Source organism: Corvus kubaryi, unplaced genomic scaffold (assembly GCF_017639235.1).
Source record: "Corvus kubaryi isolate FWS band 111438036 unplaced genomic scaffold, C.kubaryi_AGA036_p1.0 37264, whole genome shotgun sequence".
In the NCBI taxonomy this organism is placed as follows: Eukaryota; Metazoa; Chordata; class Aves; order Passeriformes; family Corvidae; genus Corvus; species Corvus kubaryi.
The window spans coordinates 3,604,993-3,621,010 of record NW_024581079.1 but is presented as its reverse complement, the minus strand read 5'-3'; the positions used below and the strand labels follow the sequence as shown (position 1 = coordinate 3,621,010).

The window sequence follows — 16,018 nt, the reverse complement described above, 5'->3', positions numbered from 1 at the left end:
TGCTGCTGGGTGTTCCCCTATTGCTGTCTGTGTTCCCCTATTGCTGTGTGTGTTCCCCTGTTGCTGCTGGGTGTTCCCTTGTTACTGTCTGTTCCCCTATTGCTGTGTGTGTTCCCCTATTGCTGGGTGTTCCCCTGTTGCTGCTGGGTGTTTCCCTATTGCTGGGTGCCCCCCTGGTGCTGCTGGGTGCTCCCCTGGTGCTGCTGGGTGCTCCCGGCTGTCCCAGCCCTGTCCCGTGGCTCTGTGCTGCCCCCAGTGATGCCCAGTTCTCCCCGCAGCGATGTCGGACCGGCAGGAGAGCGCCCTGATCGAGCTCATGGTGTGCACCATCCGACAGGCTGCCGAGGCACATCCCCCCGTGGGCAGGGGCACCGGCAAGAGGGTGAGTGGGGCTGCAGCTGCCTGGCTGTCACCAGAGCATGGAAGATATTTGTAACACCACTTCGGGACACTTCTGCAGTAGAGCTTTTTAATCGGTGTTTGCTGTTTCATCTGAAGACTTCTAAGAAAAATATTAGAAATTCTCTTTCTGGACATGTTTGGTTTTCTCTTTGATTTTGGGGTTTGCATTACCAAGTTAAGAAATAAAAATTTACAGCATAAAAGTCTTTTTTTATCATACCCCTGCCTTACATTTGTAATGTACCCACATCTCCAGCCCGTAACGTTAAAACTAGATTAGAGTGGAAGGTATAGGAGCAGACCTCTGACTGTCTTCCATGAAACTAATGAGCTGCTAATATGGATATAAAATTTACAGAAAAGTCAACAGGGTCTTCATTGTGAGGGTGTTTAAGCACTGGAACAGGTACTGGGAGTGGGTGTCCTTTCCGTGCTTGGCAGTTTTTGAGACCTGACTGGACAAAGCCCTGATCCTCCCAGTGTGACCCCTGGGCTGGCTCTGCTTTGAGCAGGAGGGGTGGGACTGGGACCAGTCTGAGTGTGTCTGTGGTTTTAGGCCTCATCCATCCATCCACTGAGTGCCCTAAGAATTTCAGAACTTTACATTCTGGCTGATTGCCTCTTCAGTTCATTTTATAGCAACTGTTTGAGCACCAGTGGAAGGCCATTCCTAAGGCTGGACATGCAGTTTTAAACACTTCAGTATAAGTCATAGGGTCAGGGTAATAACAGGCTTTCAGCTGTATTCTCCATAAATACAGCATCCATGTTCCAAAGCAGTCTCAGCTTCTCAGACACATTCCCCTGATTTTTGGTAGTCCCCATATTATTTAGGATAAACTAAAATGGAATAAACTTACATGAACATATGGTAGTTCTGTTAGCATCCATTCTAAATAATCATAACTAGTTTGTTAAAGAAAGCCACAGATTTAATAAAGATGAAATTTGGAGACAGTCTTGGCATTTACTATTGCTAAAATAATGCAGTTACTTAACTTCTTAATTTTTATGTGCCAAAGCAGATTAGTCTCATGTCCAGAAACAGCAGGAACAGCTCCAAGAAACCATCAATTTAAACATGGTTTAGGTGCCTTGATTTATAAGGCATGTTCTTAGGACTTCCTAATTTATTAAAACATTTCAGGGCTGAGGAGGGAATCCATGAGAGCACTTACTCAAATTTATACAAGCACATCTTTTGTTACCAAAACTGTATTGTAGGCACAACTTTTTAGTCTCAAGCTGCAAACCTTTCCAGCAGGCAAAGTGACCTTTAAATTTGAAAAAAAAAAGCAATCCCATTGGTGTTTTCTGTTTGGAGCACCAAATAATGTCAGTACTAACTTTCTGGGTAGTTTCCTCTTTCTCAAGAGATCTACAGCTCCATTCACTGAAGTTCAGCAAATTGCTTAGTCTTAAGTTTTCAATGTCTGTATTTGGAGCTAAAGAAAATACATTAGTAAAACAAATTTCACCTTTTGAAGGATGGTCAGAAGAACCTGGAAGTCATGCTGGGGACCCAGATCGATTCCCAGTGCCAGGGAACAGCAGTATTTGGTCCCCAGAACACAACTGGGCTGTCAGGGCTGGCATTCTTGGCTCGTGCTGCCCTGGTGGGTGTGCAGGGGCTGAGGCTCCTCTGGGGCCATCCCTGCTCTGTGCACTGTGCAAGTGGTGTCTTGTCCTGGTTACTGATCCATTCCCCCCCACTTCCACGGCTGTTTTGGGTTCCTGCTGACACAGGGCCTGGCACCCAAGCACATGACTTGTGTCCAGCTGCTCCTCCTCCCTTGCAGAGCCATGTAGGGGTGACTCTTAGCTTTTGCTTCTTTTCAGTTACACCATGAGCTGTGGGATGGTAACTGCAGGGATCTCTGCCTTGTCACTGGAGATTTGTCCTGTCTCACAATCCCTCCAACTTCTTCTCTGAGTTGAAACAGGAGCAGAATTCTAATAAAGCACTCACCTTCTTGTGAAATAGTTTCTCCTCTGACTTTAGCTTGTAACCCTTACTGTGCAGAATGGCTGATTGGCTCTACATGAATCATTAGCTAACTTGAGTATTTTATTATCATTATTTGTTTTCAAAAGTATTCTTTCCTTTCCTGAAGCCAGATTAAGCTTTGATGAAGCATGCTGGTTTGACTATTGTGTCTCTGGTCACTGTTTCAAGGGGGTTTTGCGCTGACAGCATTAGTGCTTCAGTACCTCTCTGTGAACTTGGATGTACGTTCTCATTGAGAATTCCATTCCAGTTTAGAGAGGAGGCCATGAATCTGCTAATGAAAATCACTGCTACAGTGTGGTTTGGTTTTGGTTGTCCTAATTATACTTCAGTTTGCCCTGAGGTCTTACATTAACATTGGTTTAATGTGTGAAAGCCAGAGCTCAGTACACTTGGAAGCAATAGCAAAACTTCCACTGACTTGGGTTATATTTGAATTTCAATACTAAAAAGATGCTGATGTGTGGAGACAATGTCATGCTGGGTGATATGGTATTTTCCTTTTCAATCAGTTTCTTAGGACACACAGTCCTCCCACTTAATCACTCTTCAGCCCAAATGTGTTTTGAGTTTTTTATTCCCTCCTCTTTTGATTTATTAAAAATACACTTGCATGGATTTTTGTTTGTAATACAATGTTTAGAAAAGTTAATGAATGCTATATGCAGAAACTGTATTTACTGTAGTTATGTTTGATCACTTCCAGGTCTTGACAGCAAAAGAAAGAAAAACTCAGATAGACGACAGAAATAAATTGACTGAGCATTTCATTATTGCACTTCCCATGCTGCTATCAAAGGTACAGTTTCCAACAAAATAAATCTTTCACTGGGATTTACAGCTGTCTTTAAACTTTCTCATTCTGTAGTGCAGGAGTTTATTTTCACTTCCCTGTTGCTTGTTTTGTTTCCATGATGCTCCAGTATTCTGCTGACGCCGAGAAGGTTGCAAACCTCCTGCAGATCCCTCAGTACTTTGATCTGGAAATCTACAGCACAGGCAGGATGGAAAAGGTATGGAGCCTTGGGCAGGAAGTGTGGCTGCTCTCAGGTGTGCCCACTGTTCAGCCCCCAGTGCCACCGCTGCTCTGGCAGTTCTGGTGCTGGCTTTGCTCAGCGCCTTTGTCCCGGGGAGGGGAAAGCTGAAGTTCTTTTCTGCTCTGCAGCATCTGGATGCCTTACTGAAGCAGATTAAGTTTGTTGTGGAAAAGCATGTGGAATCAGATGTTCTGGAAGCCTGCAGCAAAACCTACAGCATCCTCTGCAGTGAGGAATACACCATCCAGAACAGAGTTGACATAGCCCACAGCCAGCTTATTGATGAATTTGTGGATCGATTCAACCATTCTGTGGAGGATCTACTGCAGGAGGTTTGTTTTCTTAAAACTGTTGAAATTAACTGCCTAAAATATGCTAGGATAGACTACAGAAAAACATTCTTAGCAAGCTGTAAAATTATCCATCTGAAGATGTAGAGCAGCAGCAGCTATTTCATAATTATTTGGAGCCACTTCTCCCTGTGGAAAGTCCCTTACAGTAGCCATTAAGCCTTCAAATCATTGATGGTGTAAAACAAGACTATGGGACAATCCTGCTTCTTAAAATTTAGTTGAGTATTAAAACAGTCCACGTAAGAAATTAAGTGGATGAATGGGTGAAAGATGATGAAAAATGCAGAAGAAATTGCATTTACATTAATGCTTGTAGTGATTCCAGTAGTCCCAAATGGATATACAGGCAGCAGAATCAAGGTTGGATTATGTTTTGAATGGAAGAGAGGATTTAACAAAATATGTATAATGGCATATTAAAAGAGCCCTGGGAAGAGTAAAAGACACAAGTCTGAAACCTGGAAGTACCTGGGATTTAGTTGTAAGAATTTATCCTTCAAAATGCATAAGACAGAATACATTAAATAAAAATAGAAGCCGTACTCTTTTTTTCCTCCTTTGCAGCAATTTAACTTGGTGTAGCACTACTTAATTTGTTGTAATTTTCATGCCTTTTAAACATAACATGAGAGCTGCACAGATCTTTTTCTTTGCTTGTAGTCATGCACTGCACTGTGGCAGATACATTTAATTTTTGATGTACATTTAGAGAAAGTTAAGCTAAGTCCCTGATTTAGAATGGCATGTGAAAGGAAATCTGCCTTTTTTTCCTATTTTTATGTAGCATGCCACATACAGGCACACTGTAAATGTGCCTTGTCACGCTGCAGAGTGAATTAAAATGTTTGTATAGCTGCAGAAATGTGCGCACAGCCCAGAGATGGGGCACCACTGTGCATTCTTCCATAAAATACACAGAGCTTGCTGTCTACCTGGCTGCCACTTTTGGTGTATTTCCTCATAAGTTTCTGATCAGAACCTGGAAAGACAGTCCAGAATTTGTGCTCCATCTCTGCCCACCTGTGTGTGCCAAGGGAATCCTTCCAGCTAATGCCACATTACACTTTAGCCTGGGTTTCTGAAGTTCCTCTCCTCTGGCCAATAGGACCAAAACCTGACCTGTGCAGCAAAAAGGGCTGAGGCTGGGCTGCCACACAAGGGTCCAGCTTCAGAACCACCCGAGTTGTGCACACCCCATGGATGCCCAGCAGCTGAGCACTGGGAATAGTGGCCTTTTAGAGGCCTGGCCCCTCCTGGCCCTGCTCCAAAGGTCCCTCTGGCCTCAGCCTTTACCCAAGGGGAGACAGAGGAGAGCACTGAGGTGCTGGGATTTATAAATGCCTTCCCAAGAGTCTTCTCAGGACAAATGGACTAGGAGAGAAAAATGTTTTTCCTGCAATTTTCCTTAATTTTGTTTTTTCTTTAGAACTGCTCTATGGCTGCTGCTGAATCAGGGAGCCAGTACCTGCTTATTCCCACCCCTTTGCCCTTCCCCTCTCTTTGCCAGTGGCCTCCCTTTGTGCTCCAGTGTAGAAAGCCCTAAAGGATGCCCTGGGGCTCCTGAGGGACCCCGGGCTGCTCTGAGGGGTCCCCTTCCTTCACACCACAAGGCCAGCGAGGCCTCATGATCCTGGGGGTGTTCACTGCCAGGAGAGCAGGGGAGAGGCTTTCAGAGAAACACTCTGTCTGAAAGGCATCTGAGAAATGAATTAAGAGCCTTAGATCTCTAAGGAAAAGCAAGTGCATAGGTCAGACATGGGACACAGAGATCTGGAGACAGAACCAAGACAAAAGTAGAAGACAAGAAAGAGAACAGCAGTAGCAAGGATTTAAAATTATGGCCTTTGTGATACTCTTTTTTAAGTGATACTTGTTTGAATAATTAATTTTATTAAATCTATTTCATCATTTTAAAGACATTTGAAATTTAAAAATTTGCATGCTGGTACCCAAGCAAATATCCCACTGCTTTTTAGCTTCTCACTGGGCTGATAATGGGAGAAACATTGATTGACAATTGCATCTGAAGGCAGGAAGATGTCTTTAATTGTTAGGCTTTTAGATGGAAAAGAAATTACCAAAATGAAATGGAGAAGAAGAATTGTTGCAAGTGGGTTTCTTATTTTAGAAAATTGCTGGGAAACGTAGGGTTGGAAATACCTTATTTTCAATTGATTCCCTAAGGGAAATTGCTGTTTAGTTTGCAGAAAATACTAAAATTGTGTTGTAGCATGTTCATCAGCTGATGATTAAAGCTGATGGTTCAGTCCTTTTTGTAAAATAAGGTAGAACTCAAATTTTGGTCTTGGGAATGATTTCTCCTGCTAGAGGATGCTGGTTTGGATATTAACACAGTGATAATGCTGAATATGGTCAGATGATCTTGCTTATTTTTTAGTGCTGTGCAGTGGTTACTTAAATGTTATGGAACCTACATAAAAGTCACTGGAAAATTTGGAGACAGTTTTGATAGCAGCATAAACCCCTAAGAAGCTGCTCCTGCCTGTGCAGGAATGTACTGGGCTGAACTGCTGGGCTCTCCTCATGGATTGCCTTTCCTTTGCAGGGAGAAGAAGCTGATGATGATGACATATACAACGTGCTCTCCACACTGAAGAGGCTGACCTCTTTTCACAAGTAGGCAGTGTTTTCCCTCACAAATTTGTGATGTTAATTTTATCCTTTCAGCAAGTATCAGCAGTGTCAGGTGTGGGGAAATGAGAAAACACATGGCCTGAAATCTGGAGATGGAGGAATGAGTGGTGGTGTTTGTCAGTAGAACTGTTTGGGTTGAGCTGGGTCCTTGCTCAGTTCGTGCCATGACCTTTGCAGATGGGATTTGCAAGTAGAACCCCCTCCCTTGCACCCAGTGCTCTTACACCCATGAGTAAGTTACTACAGGTCCTGCTCCCCTGTGTGGCACAGTCAGGGCACAAGGGACACTTCTCTGCCACAAACCTGTGCTTTGGACCTCAGCTTAGGAGAGTCTGCAAGAAGCTGTTTCTCAATGCCTTTGAGCTACTTCTCCTCAAAATTATAGAATTAATTAGTAGTAGCAATAATAATAATAATTAATAGTTTATGGTGAGAGCCTGGAAGATGCATTTTCTTCCTGCAGTTGAATTGTTGGCCAGGTTTCCCTGTGTGGATTGCACAGAATCTCCTCACCAGGCACAAACCAGCTTTTCAGGTTCCTGCTGCTCTCAGACCTACGGGCACACTCAGCACATGCAGAGCAACCCGGAGAGCTTCACTGGAGCTGTCAATTCTGGAGCACAGCACAAAGGCCTGATCTTCTCTCTATGAACTGCAGGAAGTATTTGCTCCTGGTCTGCATGAGAGAAAGCTTCATGTGCAGGTGGCTGAGCCACAAATAATTTCTTCCTTATCACAATGTGGGAGAGGACCTTCCTCCTGCCAGCTCTTCTATACAACTGAGTTTTTTCACAGCTTTGTGATTTCATTTCTCTCTCTGTGCTCAGACTTCACTTATCCCAAATCCTGCACTGGATCACTGTCTGAAATGGTTCTGCAATCTCTACTCTTCGTTGCCATTCAAGGAGAGTCCCAGATCATTAAATCGTTACTAATTTCCATAGTGCAGCAGGCTGACACGTGCAAATTAGGTTTGCAATCTCCCTGGTAACACACTGGAGCCACTTCTGCCTTTCCTGAGGGGACTTGGGCAAAGCTCTACTTCACCTCCAGGAGAGAAGCACAAATCTTAAGGCTTTTCTGAGAGGCTCCCATATATATTTTTTCCTTCAGGGTTCCAGGCCTCTAGAGTTAATTCAGACCATAACGAAGCCTTGTAGAATAACACACAAATCGGGGGTCGGGGACATCTACTTTCACCTTCAAAAAACAGGAAAGAGCAAAGGATCAGAGCTGAAGAGCTGCAAAACAGCTAATGTATCATTTCTCAGCTGATTGGTTATTTCTGACTGTAGTTCAGTAGGAATTTCTAATATCTGCTTGCATGTAAAGAAGTAATGAGATCTTCATTACTGTCTTGAATATTACATGTGATGTGATCTCTGTGGTAGGAAACAACTACACCATGTGAGCCAGAATTTCTGCTGAACCTTTAGTTATGAGACAGGATTTTCAATTCAAAATGCACGTGGAGTGTTCTGTCTCAAAGCACAGTGGCTGTGGTCTGACTTTGTCATTGTCTGTTGTCACCTGGGAGTCAAAGAAACTAAATCAGGAGATCTCCTTAACAGGCACTGATAAAATGGTTGCTGGGGCCTTGGGAAGAAACAAGTCCCTGCCTTCTTCCAGTGAGAGAAACTCCAAATGTACCTTATCCATGCTTTTCTTCCCTTGGTGCTTGCTGCTGCTTCATACACTGAGAAAAAGCAAGGTGGAAAATACAGGGTGTAAGGGATTATGAGAAAAGCCTTCCAGACCAAAAGGCTTCTATACTGGGATTTCCCAAGCCTGAGCTAATCCTCTTTCTGAGAGGGCCATAACAGCAGAGGGCTCACAGCACACTTTTTGATTCATCAAAACAGGGATATCAGTGTATCAATACAAATTAAATTCATCATTACAAAGTTTCCTTCCACATTTTCAGAATACAATAATACATTTTCTTGAGATCTGAGTGGAACTCCTCAAGTATCCACTTGGGGTATTTTTTGCCAGAATCTCACAGATACTCATAGCATTTAAGTACATGGAGGTGATTTTTTCTGTATTGACTCCATTGTAATTCAATTTAACTTTCACACATGACACATCAGTGCTGTAGCAGTTTGTATGCTGCAAAATCTCAGCATCTTCTATTTATTTCCTTCAGTAAATCCAATGCAAGACACATCCCAAGCATCCCCTCCATTCCCTTGGTTGTGCCTGTTGCTTCTGCCTTGCATGGAGGACATTGTTTCCCATTTAGAAACCAGGAGCATTGGAATCACTGTCCACTAGTCCTCAGATATGATACAACATTTGCTTCCTTCCCACCTCCACACTGACTCCACAAACCCACAGGGACTATCATAACTCTCAGATAAAACCAGTGCATATCAGGGTCAGTGTGATCAGTCAGGACACTTCCCAGACAGCTAAATTCATGGCCACATCATCACATCATCTCTTCCTCTTAGAGAAACTCTTTGCTTAACATTTTTTCCAGTGCATCACTCAGACTGAGTTACTCAGAAGTTTGTTATATCCAGAAGAAGTAGAAATGATGATAAATGAAACCTCATTAGAGAAATTAGACTGTACCAGTAGCACAGCTACTGATATCAGTTAGACTGTATCAGAAGGCACAGCTTCTCTCTCTTTGTGCCTCTTGAAGAAGTGAGGCAGTTTGGTGGGTGGAAAGGTCACCTCTTGGAAAAGAAACTTTTCTAAGCTGCTTTTTGCTACACTTTTGAGAAACACTGTGAAACTGGTACCTTTACCTCACCTGCCTCTTGTCAGGCAGAAATGTGCCCCAGCAAACAGGACGGCCCATAAGGTTTAAAAGAAACCTTGGATGAAATATTGGGGCTTATTTTCTGTAATCCATGAAGAATCTGACATGGAAGGAACTAAGGGGAAATTCTGTGTTGTGTGAATTTTCTTCCTGGGAGCATCTCTGTCAATCTGAACCTCTGTGGAGAATTGTGGGGTGCTCAAGGTACCTTTCTAACTACGGTTTTGGTGGCTAAGTAGCTCAAAAGAGATTAAGAGGTACCAGAATATGCCAAACTGTAATGTGGAGGCTCTGCTTTAAGGAATTTTCTATTGAAAAGCTGTGTGTAACTTGTACAGAGTTAGAATTGAGCCCTTCCTGAGCTCAGCTGTAAGGCCAGGCTGAGGGCAGGGAGCTGAGTGTCCCCAGCTGTGGGGGCATGGCCCCTGTGCCGGCTGCCTGATGGGGAATTTCTGATCTGAAAAGGCAGGAATGAGACAGTTTTTCCTTTCATATTCTCTGTAGGATAATCTGTGCTGATATCTGCCTCTGCACACCAAGGAGACTTTACTGCTTTAATTACAGTGCTGTAATTAAGGAGGTACCACTCTGCCTTGCTGGCAACCTTGTGGTTTATTGAAGCAGCATCTCTATGCTTAATATCACCAGTCAGGGGCAGCTCTCTGGCAGCCTCTAATTTATCTATGAAACATTTTATTTTAGTACTTCAAAGACCATCTAAGTCTGTGAAATACTTTTACACTTTTTACATTTTTAGTTGCAATATTTTTTTTTAAGTTTTCCTATTCTTCTGTTTGTGGATCTGAACTGGAAGTCAAGGTGCACCTTGGCTTTAATGGCACAGCCCTGGAGTGCTCAGTGCACTCTGATGGTTATGTTTTCTGTGAAGCTCTTACCAATGACATTTTCCAGGGCTAACACGATCCACGTGGGAGGTGTTTCATGGCAGGCCTTCCAACAGGACCTGGGCATTCCCAGTCCTGAGTTCAGCCTCTGTCCTTTTTGGAACTGGAGAGTTATTCCTTCTGGCTGAGCAGGGCAGTTAATGATTTAACCCAGGGCAGGCACAGCGGGTGGGAGGAGTGAGCTTGGCTGGGTGATCCAGGGGCTGGGATGAGTCAGATGCAAGAGGCTGCTGCATCCAATTGAGACTCCCAATTCAGTCTCAGTATCCCTTCTTCCAGGTGAGTATTTTAATCAGCAAGTTTCTGATTATTCTGAGCTGGCTTGCTCTTTTATAGACATATAACTGTTTCAAATTATCTCAGTTTATTTCCGCTGCAGAAAAATGTTTTAAACTTAAATTTGCTTGCTGAGAGAGTTTCTTTGTCTTTCAGGCAGCCTGATGTTTTTCAGTTTCTTCTGTATTTCTCATTTCTCTATTAAAAAGCCTTTTCATGAGCTGTTGAGGTCTGTAAGGCTGTAGAGCATTTGTTCCTAATGTCATTTTTATTCCTCTCACTGGTGAAATCAGGTTGGTGCAACTGAAATGTGGAACAGTGAGTGGAGTGGCAGCCACCATCTCTATCTCATGTCCATGTGTTATCATATTGTCTCACTTCAGATATTCAGGATATTTAATATCTAGTGGTAATGTGTATTATTTTTCAAATACAGTAGAAAATTACACAGTTTTATTTTGCTTAAAGCCATTTTTATTCAGTAGATATTGCTAGAGTTTGGCTGTAGTTTCTGCTGCAATGCCAGGGAATGGTTTTCTGGAGTTCTGTCAATGTTTCCAAAAGAGGAAAGTTAACTTCGAGAGAGAAGGAGCAGCCACACTTAAGTAGCCTTTATAGGTGTATGGTATGGAGAGAGTTTATCTTCTCCCTACCAAAATCCCATGTGGTAAAACATTTTTCCTGGGTTATCAGAAAGCCTCATTTTAGCGTGGAGTGAGCTGCTGTGCAGCTGCTCAGTCAGCTGTACAAACCACCAAAGCTCTCTGGGCTGGGGGTTCTGAGGAACACAGCTAATCCCTCTTTATTTCCTCTCGTTCCAGTGCTCATGATCTCACCAAATGGGATCTGTTCAGTAACTGCTACAGATTGCTGAGAACTGGAATTGAACACGGAGCTATGCCAGAACAGGTACCCTTAACAACAGCTGCACTGCATCCCTGGGGTGACCGAGGTTCTAAAGAGTCTGATTGTCCAGAAGTTCCAAAGTTCAGAGCCCTTCAGTGATGTAGGAAAAACAGAGTTTGGAATGAAATTTACAGTGGAGTCAAGGGCTGTGTAGGAGGTGGAAAACCTTGGATTCTGTGATTTTTGATCTACTTCCCTCACCTTTGTCATCTCTGAAGTTGGGAATAGCTAATGTTCCTGGCTCTGAAAAGCAGTGCATCAGTCCTCATGTTTACACTGAACCCAACATTGTAAGCCTTGGCTGCAATTAGAATCATCACAAATGATGGTTGTGCATTGAAGGTAAGATGGAAGCTTATGAAAACCAGGAAATTAGAACATCCTAGTGGAGTTCTTTTAGTGATCACATCTTGGACTTTGTTCCCTCAGAGTTCAGTTTCTGTTTCTTATGGATGAGCACAGGAACCATCTCATATTCTCCCATGATTCCTTTTAAACTGCAGAATTCCTACTTCAGCATTTAAGCACATTTTAGGTTTTGATTTGGTTTCAGTTAGAAGCCAGTTGTTAATTCTAACTCAGCTTTATTTAGAAAAAAGAAATTATCATTAAATTCTGAATAAGAATTTTGTAGAAAGAGCCCTAAGAGGAGGCATTGCCACACAGTGTGTGAAAGTCCTGGCTTTGAGCTCTGGGATCTTCTGCTCTCTCTGCAGTTGCTGCTTCATGCTGGAGTTGTGCTGCCTGGAGGAACAGGGCAGATAAAACCTGTCCATGCAGCTGCCAACCATCCTCAGTTTCTGGGTCTGACAGTGTGGGGGTCTCCAAATGCCTCTGTAAGATCTTTGGGGAAAGGTCCTGAAATCTGAGCTCTGCTCAGTATTTCTTCCTGCAGGCCACCCTGAGGAGTTTGGCAGCTGTAGCACCCAGTCTGGGTTGGAACTGTTCACTAGGCACCATGGATGCTTTTCTGGGCACCCTGGATATGACCCCAGTCTTCTCCATGGGACAAGCTGTATTTTCTCCCCTTTTTTAGCAATTGGGCTACATGTTCATTTGGCAGTGGAACAGATTTCCAGGCTGTTTAATAGTGAAGCCAGGTTTAGAGGTATTTAAACAGTGGCTTTTGACCTGAGAGATGTAGGTGCTGGGTTGTACTTCTGTCACACTGTGACATCCCCTCTTGCTGTACCCCAGTGCAGTTTTCTGGTGTTTCTCAGCACTTACACAGTATTCTTTCACCTCTAGTAGGCTGATTTCTTGTAACACCAAACCAACCAAGGAAGAACATGATACCCTTGAAAACAAAAAGTGCTACCTAAGAGCTGCTCCTGTCTTTTCACCACAAAATGCATGACAGAGTTTCCATACACTTCCTGCTGTGCCTGCTGCTTGCAGCGTGCTGGGATTCTGTGTGTTCTTGTGTTACAGATCGTTGTCCAGGCACTGCAGTGTTCCCACTACTCTATTCTCTGGCAGCTGGTGAAAATCACTGAGGGCTCCCCTTCCAAAGTAAGTGGCCATTTGATCATACAGATTTTACTGACAGAACACAACTTGCCTAAAAAAGGTGTTACACCTGGTTTCTTTGTAACTTCCACTCTTGCCATCATTTGTTGTCATTTATAAAACATAAAATGTTGATGTTCGGATTTGTTCCCTATTTCAGGATCTGTTTAACACCATGTGTATGTCTAAGCAATGCAAATAGTCTTTATCAGGATTTTATAGCAGCTGGTTGTTATATTTTTATTGCTGAGGATAATTAATGCACTTTATTGTGAGTACTGCAGTTTGCACGGCTGATAAGGAATGTTGACATGAACAGTTGTGAGCAATACTGTTGATCTGCAGACCACAGATAGCTTAATCTTTATGTGTAGCTACCTTGCTTATCCTCTAATTACACCTTTCATGTTGCAATGGAAATGGCAGGGCACTGGCAGTAATGACTGCTAATAAAAAGCAAATGCACACAAAGTATAATGCAGTCAGGACCAGGTGACATGTGGCTTTTCCAGAACCTTTCCTTAGCCATTTTCTCAGTCAGAGGCCAACATCCTGTTTTTTCAGAGCTTTTTCAAAAGTAACACATCAAATTAAAATGGTATGAAAACTGAAGTAATAATTGTACTTCCCCATCAGCATCAAAAAGAAAAAGATGTTGTACTGAAGTGCTACTCAAATAAGCATTTTATGCATAGAAAAGTGATAAAAATACAAAGTAAGTTCTCTGAGTTGTTTTGAATACTGACATTAACATTTAAAAATAGCTACTAGAAACAAAGGAATAATCGTTATTCTTTATTCTGGCTTTTGTTCCCATTTCCCCCTCTCAGCCTCTTTCTCATTAGCATGCTGGTAGTGTACAATACTGCATCTTGGAACTCAGAAAACTGAATCCATCCCGTTTGTTTTAAATGAATGCAGAATCTGATCACAGGAAAGCATCTCAAGTCCTCTGCTGGCAGCACTGTTCTCCTCAGGGAGGAGTGGCCCTGTGACAGGAGAGGCTGAGTTCCTGGAAGGAGGTGCAGGAGGCACCTCAGAGCACAGACTGAGGGTGCTGCTTGCGCCGATCTCCCCCCAGCGAGGAGAGCCGGGCTGCTGGGGCTGGTGGAACCTGGTGCTCAGAGCACCTGGGCACTGTCTGCAACCCCTTTAATTCAGTTTTCCCACCTGCTCTGGGCTGCTGGGCATTGCTGGGGTTCTCACCTGCTCCTGAGGACTGCAGCCCTGCTGTCCTGCTGCCTGCCCTGGGGGCAGATGCCCAGAGGAGCGTTGGGAAGATTCTCATCGCCCTTCACTGCATTTCTCCACTTTTTGGAACAAAATAGAGTAGGTTGCTGCAGTAGAGCTCAGGTGGTGCAGGGATAGCTGTCAGCATTGCTGGGGAAAAGTTTGATGTTTTCTTGTGTCTCAGTTACAGCAAAAGAAATGTATTTAACCATAACCTCCAGCTGGGGATTAACATACAGCCTCTCTCTGCATGGAGCGTGGTACAAACTTTGCATTTTGGTGCCCAAGCATTCTATGTGCCTGCTGTTACAACATGACCATGATGGCCTAGTTAAACTGAAAGAGAAAAAAACCTTTATTTATTTCAGCCTGAGATTTTCTTGTGGACAAGCTTAGTGCAACTGTATGGCTTTGCCTACTTTTTCAAAATAGGATGCATTTGCATGAGATGTCTTTTTCTGAGGTGAATGCAGAATAGCTTTGATCTCTCCTGTATTTCTAATCCTGTTGTGATTCATGTTAGACATAATGTAGTTCATAGCAGTGGAAAGGAAAAGAACTCTGAAGGGTCACTCCAGAATGGCCATGCCAAATACAAGCCTTGCCCCATGAAAATCATAATTACTGTCACCTAGAGAACTCTTAGCAATTTGTTGTTTGGGGTTCCACCCCAGCCTCTACAAAATAATGAGTTTTGTGCATGCTTAGTTCCAGGGAAGCCCTGGCAGCAGCCTCAGCTGAGGGTAAAGAGACAACCACAGACCTGCTGTGGCTGGAGCACTTTGCTATCAAACTTTCCACTCTAGTTTGTTCACTGTGAAAATAGATCTAATCTGCAGTGTATCTAGCATTTCATCCATTGGGAAATCATTTTGCCCTTGGCTGGTTTCTAAGTCATTGTTTAGGCTTGGAAATGGGTAGACATTAAAAGGCATTGCTTACAAGGCGTAGGTAGACAAAGGCATCAACACAGGCACCTCAGAATGAAAAACAGTGTATTTCATGGGTATTTTTGGAAGTATTCAGGCTTCTACAGGAACCTTTCTGGCACAGCAGTTTAACACGTAGGTCCATGCAGGTTTCTAGGGCTACTTTGCTGTATCTATAATGATCTCAGGGCAGAGAGGGGTGATAGATGGTGTGTAGGCTCAAGTGGCATCTTTAGTAGACCGATGGATATAGCTGTAAAACATAGGGAGGCTTTTGGACTCATAGGCCTTTCAGGTTTGAGATAAAAGCAGAAGATTACAAAGCAAAAGACAAGCTGAGAGCAATTGCTTGGTTTCTATTTAGATACAAAGCAGGTAAACTCTCTGACTGGGAGGGAAAAGGTCGTTGGTTACCTACAGAGGGGTGAGAGAGAGCACGGAAAGGAGAGGCAGTAAGAGAGTTAGGAGGAGGATTAGTGGGGAAGGAAGGAAGGAAGATAAAAGATGGAAGTGGAGAGAAGAGAATTTATAGTATGTCATAAAATTAATCTTAAGTCTTTGTTTGTATGCCATAGATTTATGAATTTTTGTTCCCAGGCTCATGTTTCAAAGATGATTTTTTAGCTTTCCCTTGAACAACCAGGCTGAGAGATCAGAGATGGAGAAATTGATTAGTAAGAAATGTCCATCTGTTGCCAGCTGGGTCATTTATGTGACTTCATTCTGGCAGTAGTAGCTGCTCTGTTTCACCTCGTTAGGTCCCATTTAGGCAGTCAATGCACTGGGTGAGTTTTATGAACACTTTGGAGTTGTAAGTATGGGAATAAAAGGTGGAAACAAGTACAAGTATCTTGGAAAGTCTCACATTTGTTATTTGGGTGTGCTCTGCATCCATCCAGGCATACCTTTTATTGCAGGGAGTTTGCAGGTGGGATGGGGAATTCTGGTAAGATTTCCTTCAGAGTGAATTCTTTGGCTACAGTTCAGAATTGCTTGGTAATTCTTGTATCTTGTATTGCTTCTGTGGTGGAATCA

General features: G+C 43.2%; 1 protein-coding gene across 4 annotated transcripts in view; it reads left to right on the top strand.

Annotated features, from left to right (window-relative positions):
- The window catches only part of STAG1 (stromal antigen 1), a 173,074-nt gene that overhangs the window by 132,325 nt on the left and 24,731 nt on the right, over positions 1–16,018 (top strand). For all 4 annotated transcript variants that reach the window (XM_042024746.1, XM_042024745.1, XM_042024747.1 and 1 more), the window contains exons 16-22: positions 279–382; positions 3,117–3,209; positions 3,334–3,423; positions 3,576–3,779; positions 6,367–6,437; positions 11,231–11,318; positions 12,747–12,827. In XM_042024746.1, coding sequence (XP_041880680.1) covers positions 279–382; positions 3,117–3,209; positions 3,334–3,423; positions 3,576–3,779; positions 6,367–6,437; positions 11,231–11,318; positions 12,747–12,827 — 731 coding nt within the window. The remainder of the gene's footprint in view (positions 1–278; positions 383–3,116; positions 3,210–3,333; positions 3,424–3,575; positions 3,780–6,366; positions 6,438–11,230; positions 11,319–12,746; positions 12,828–16,018) is intronic.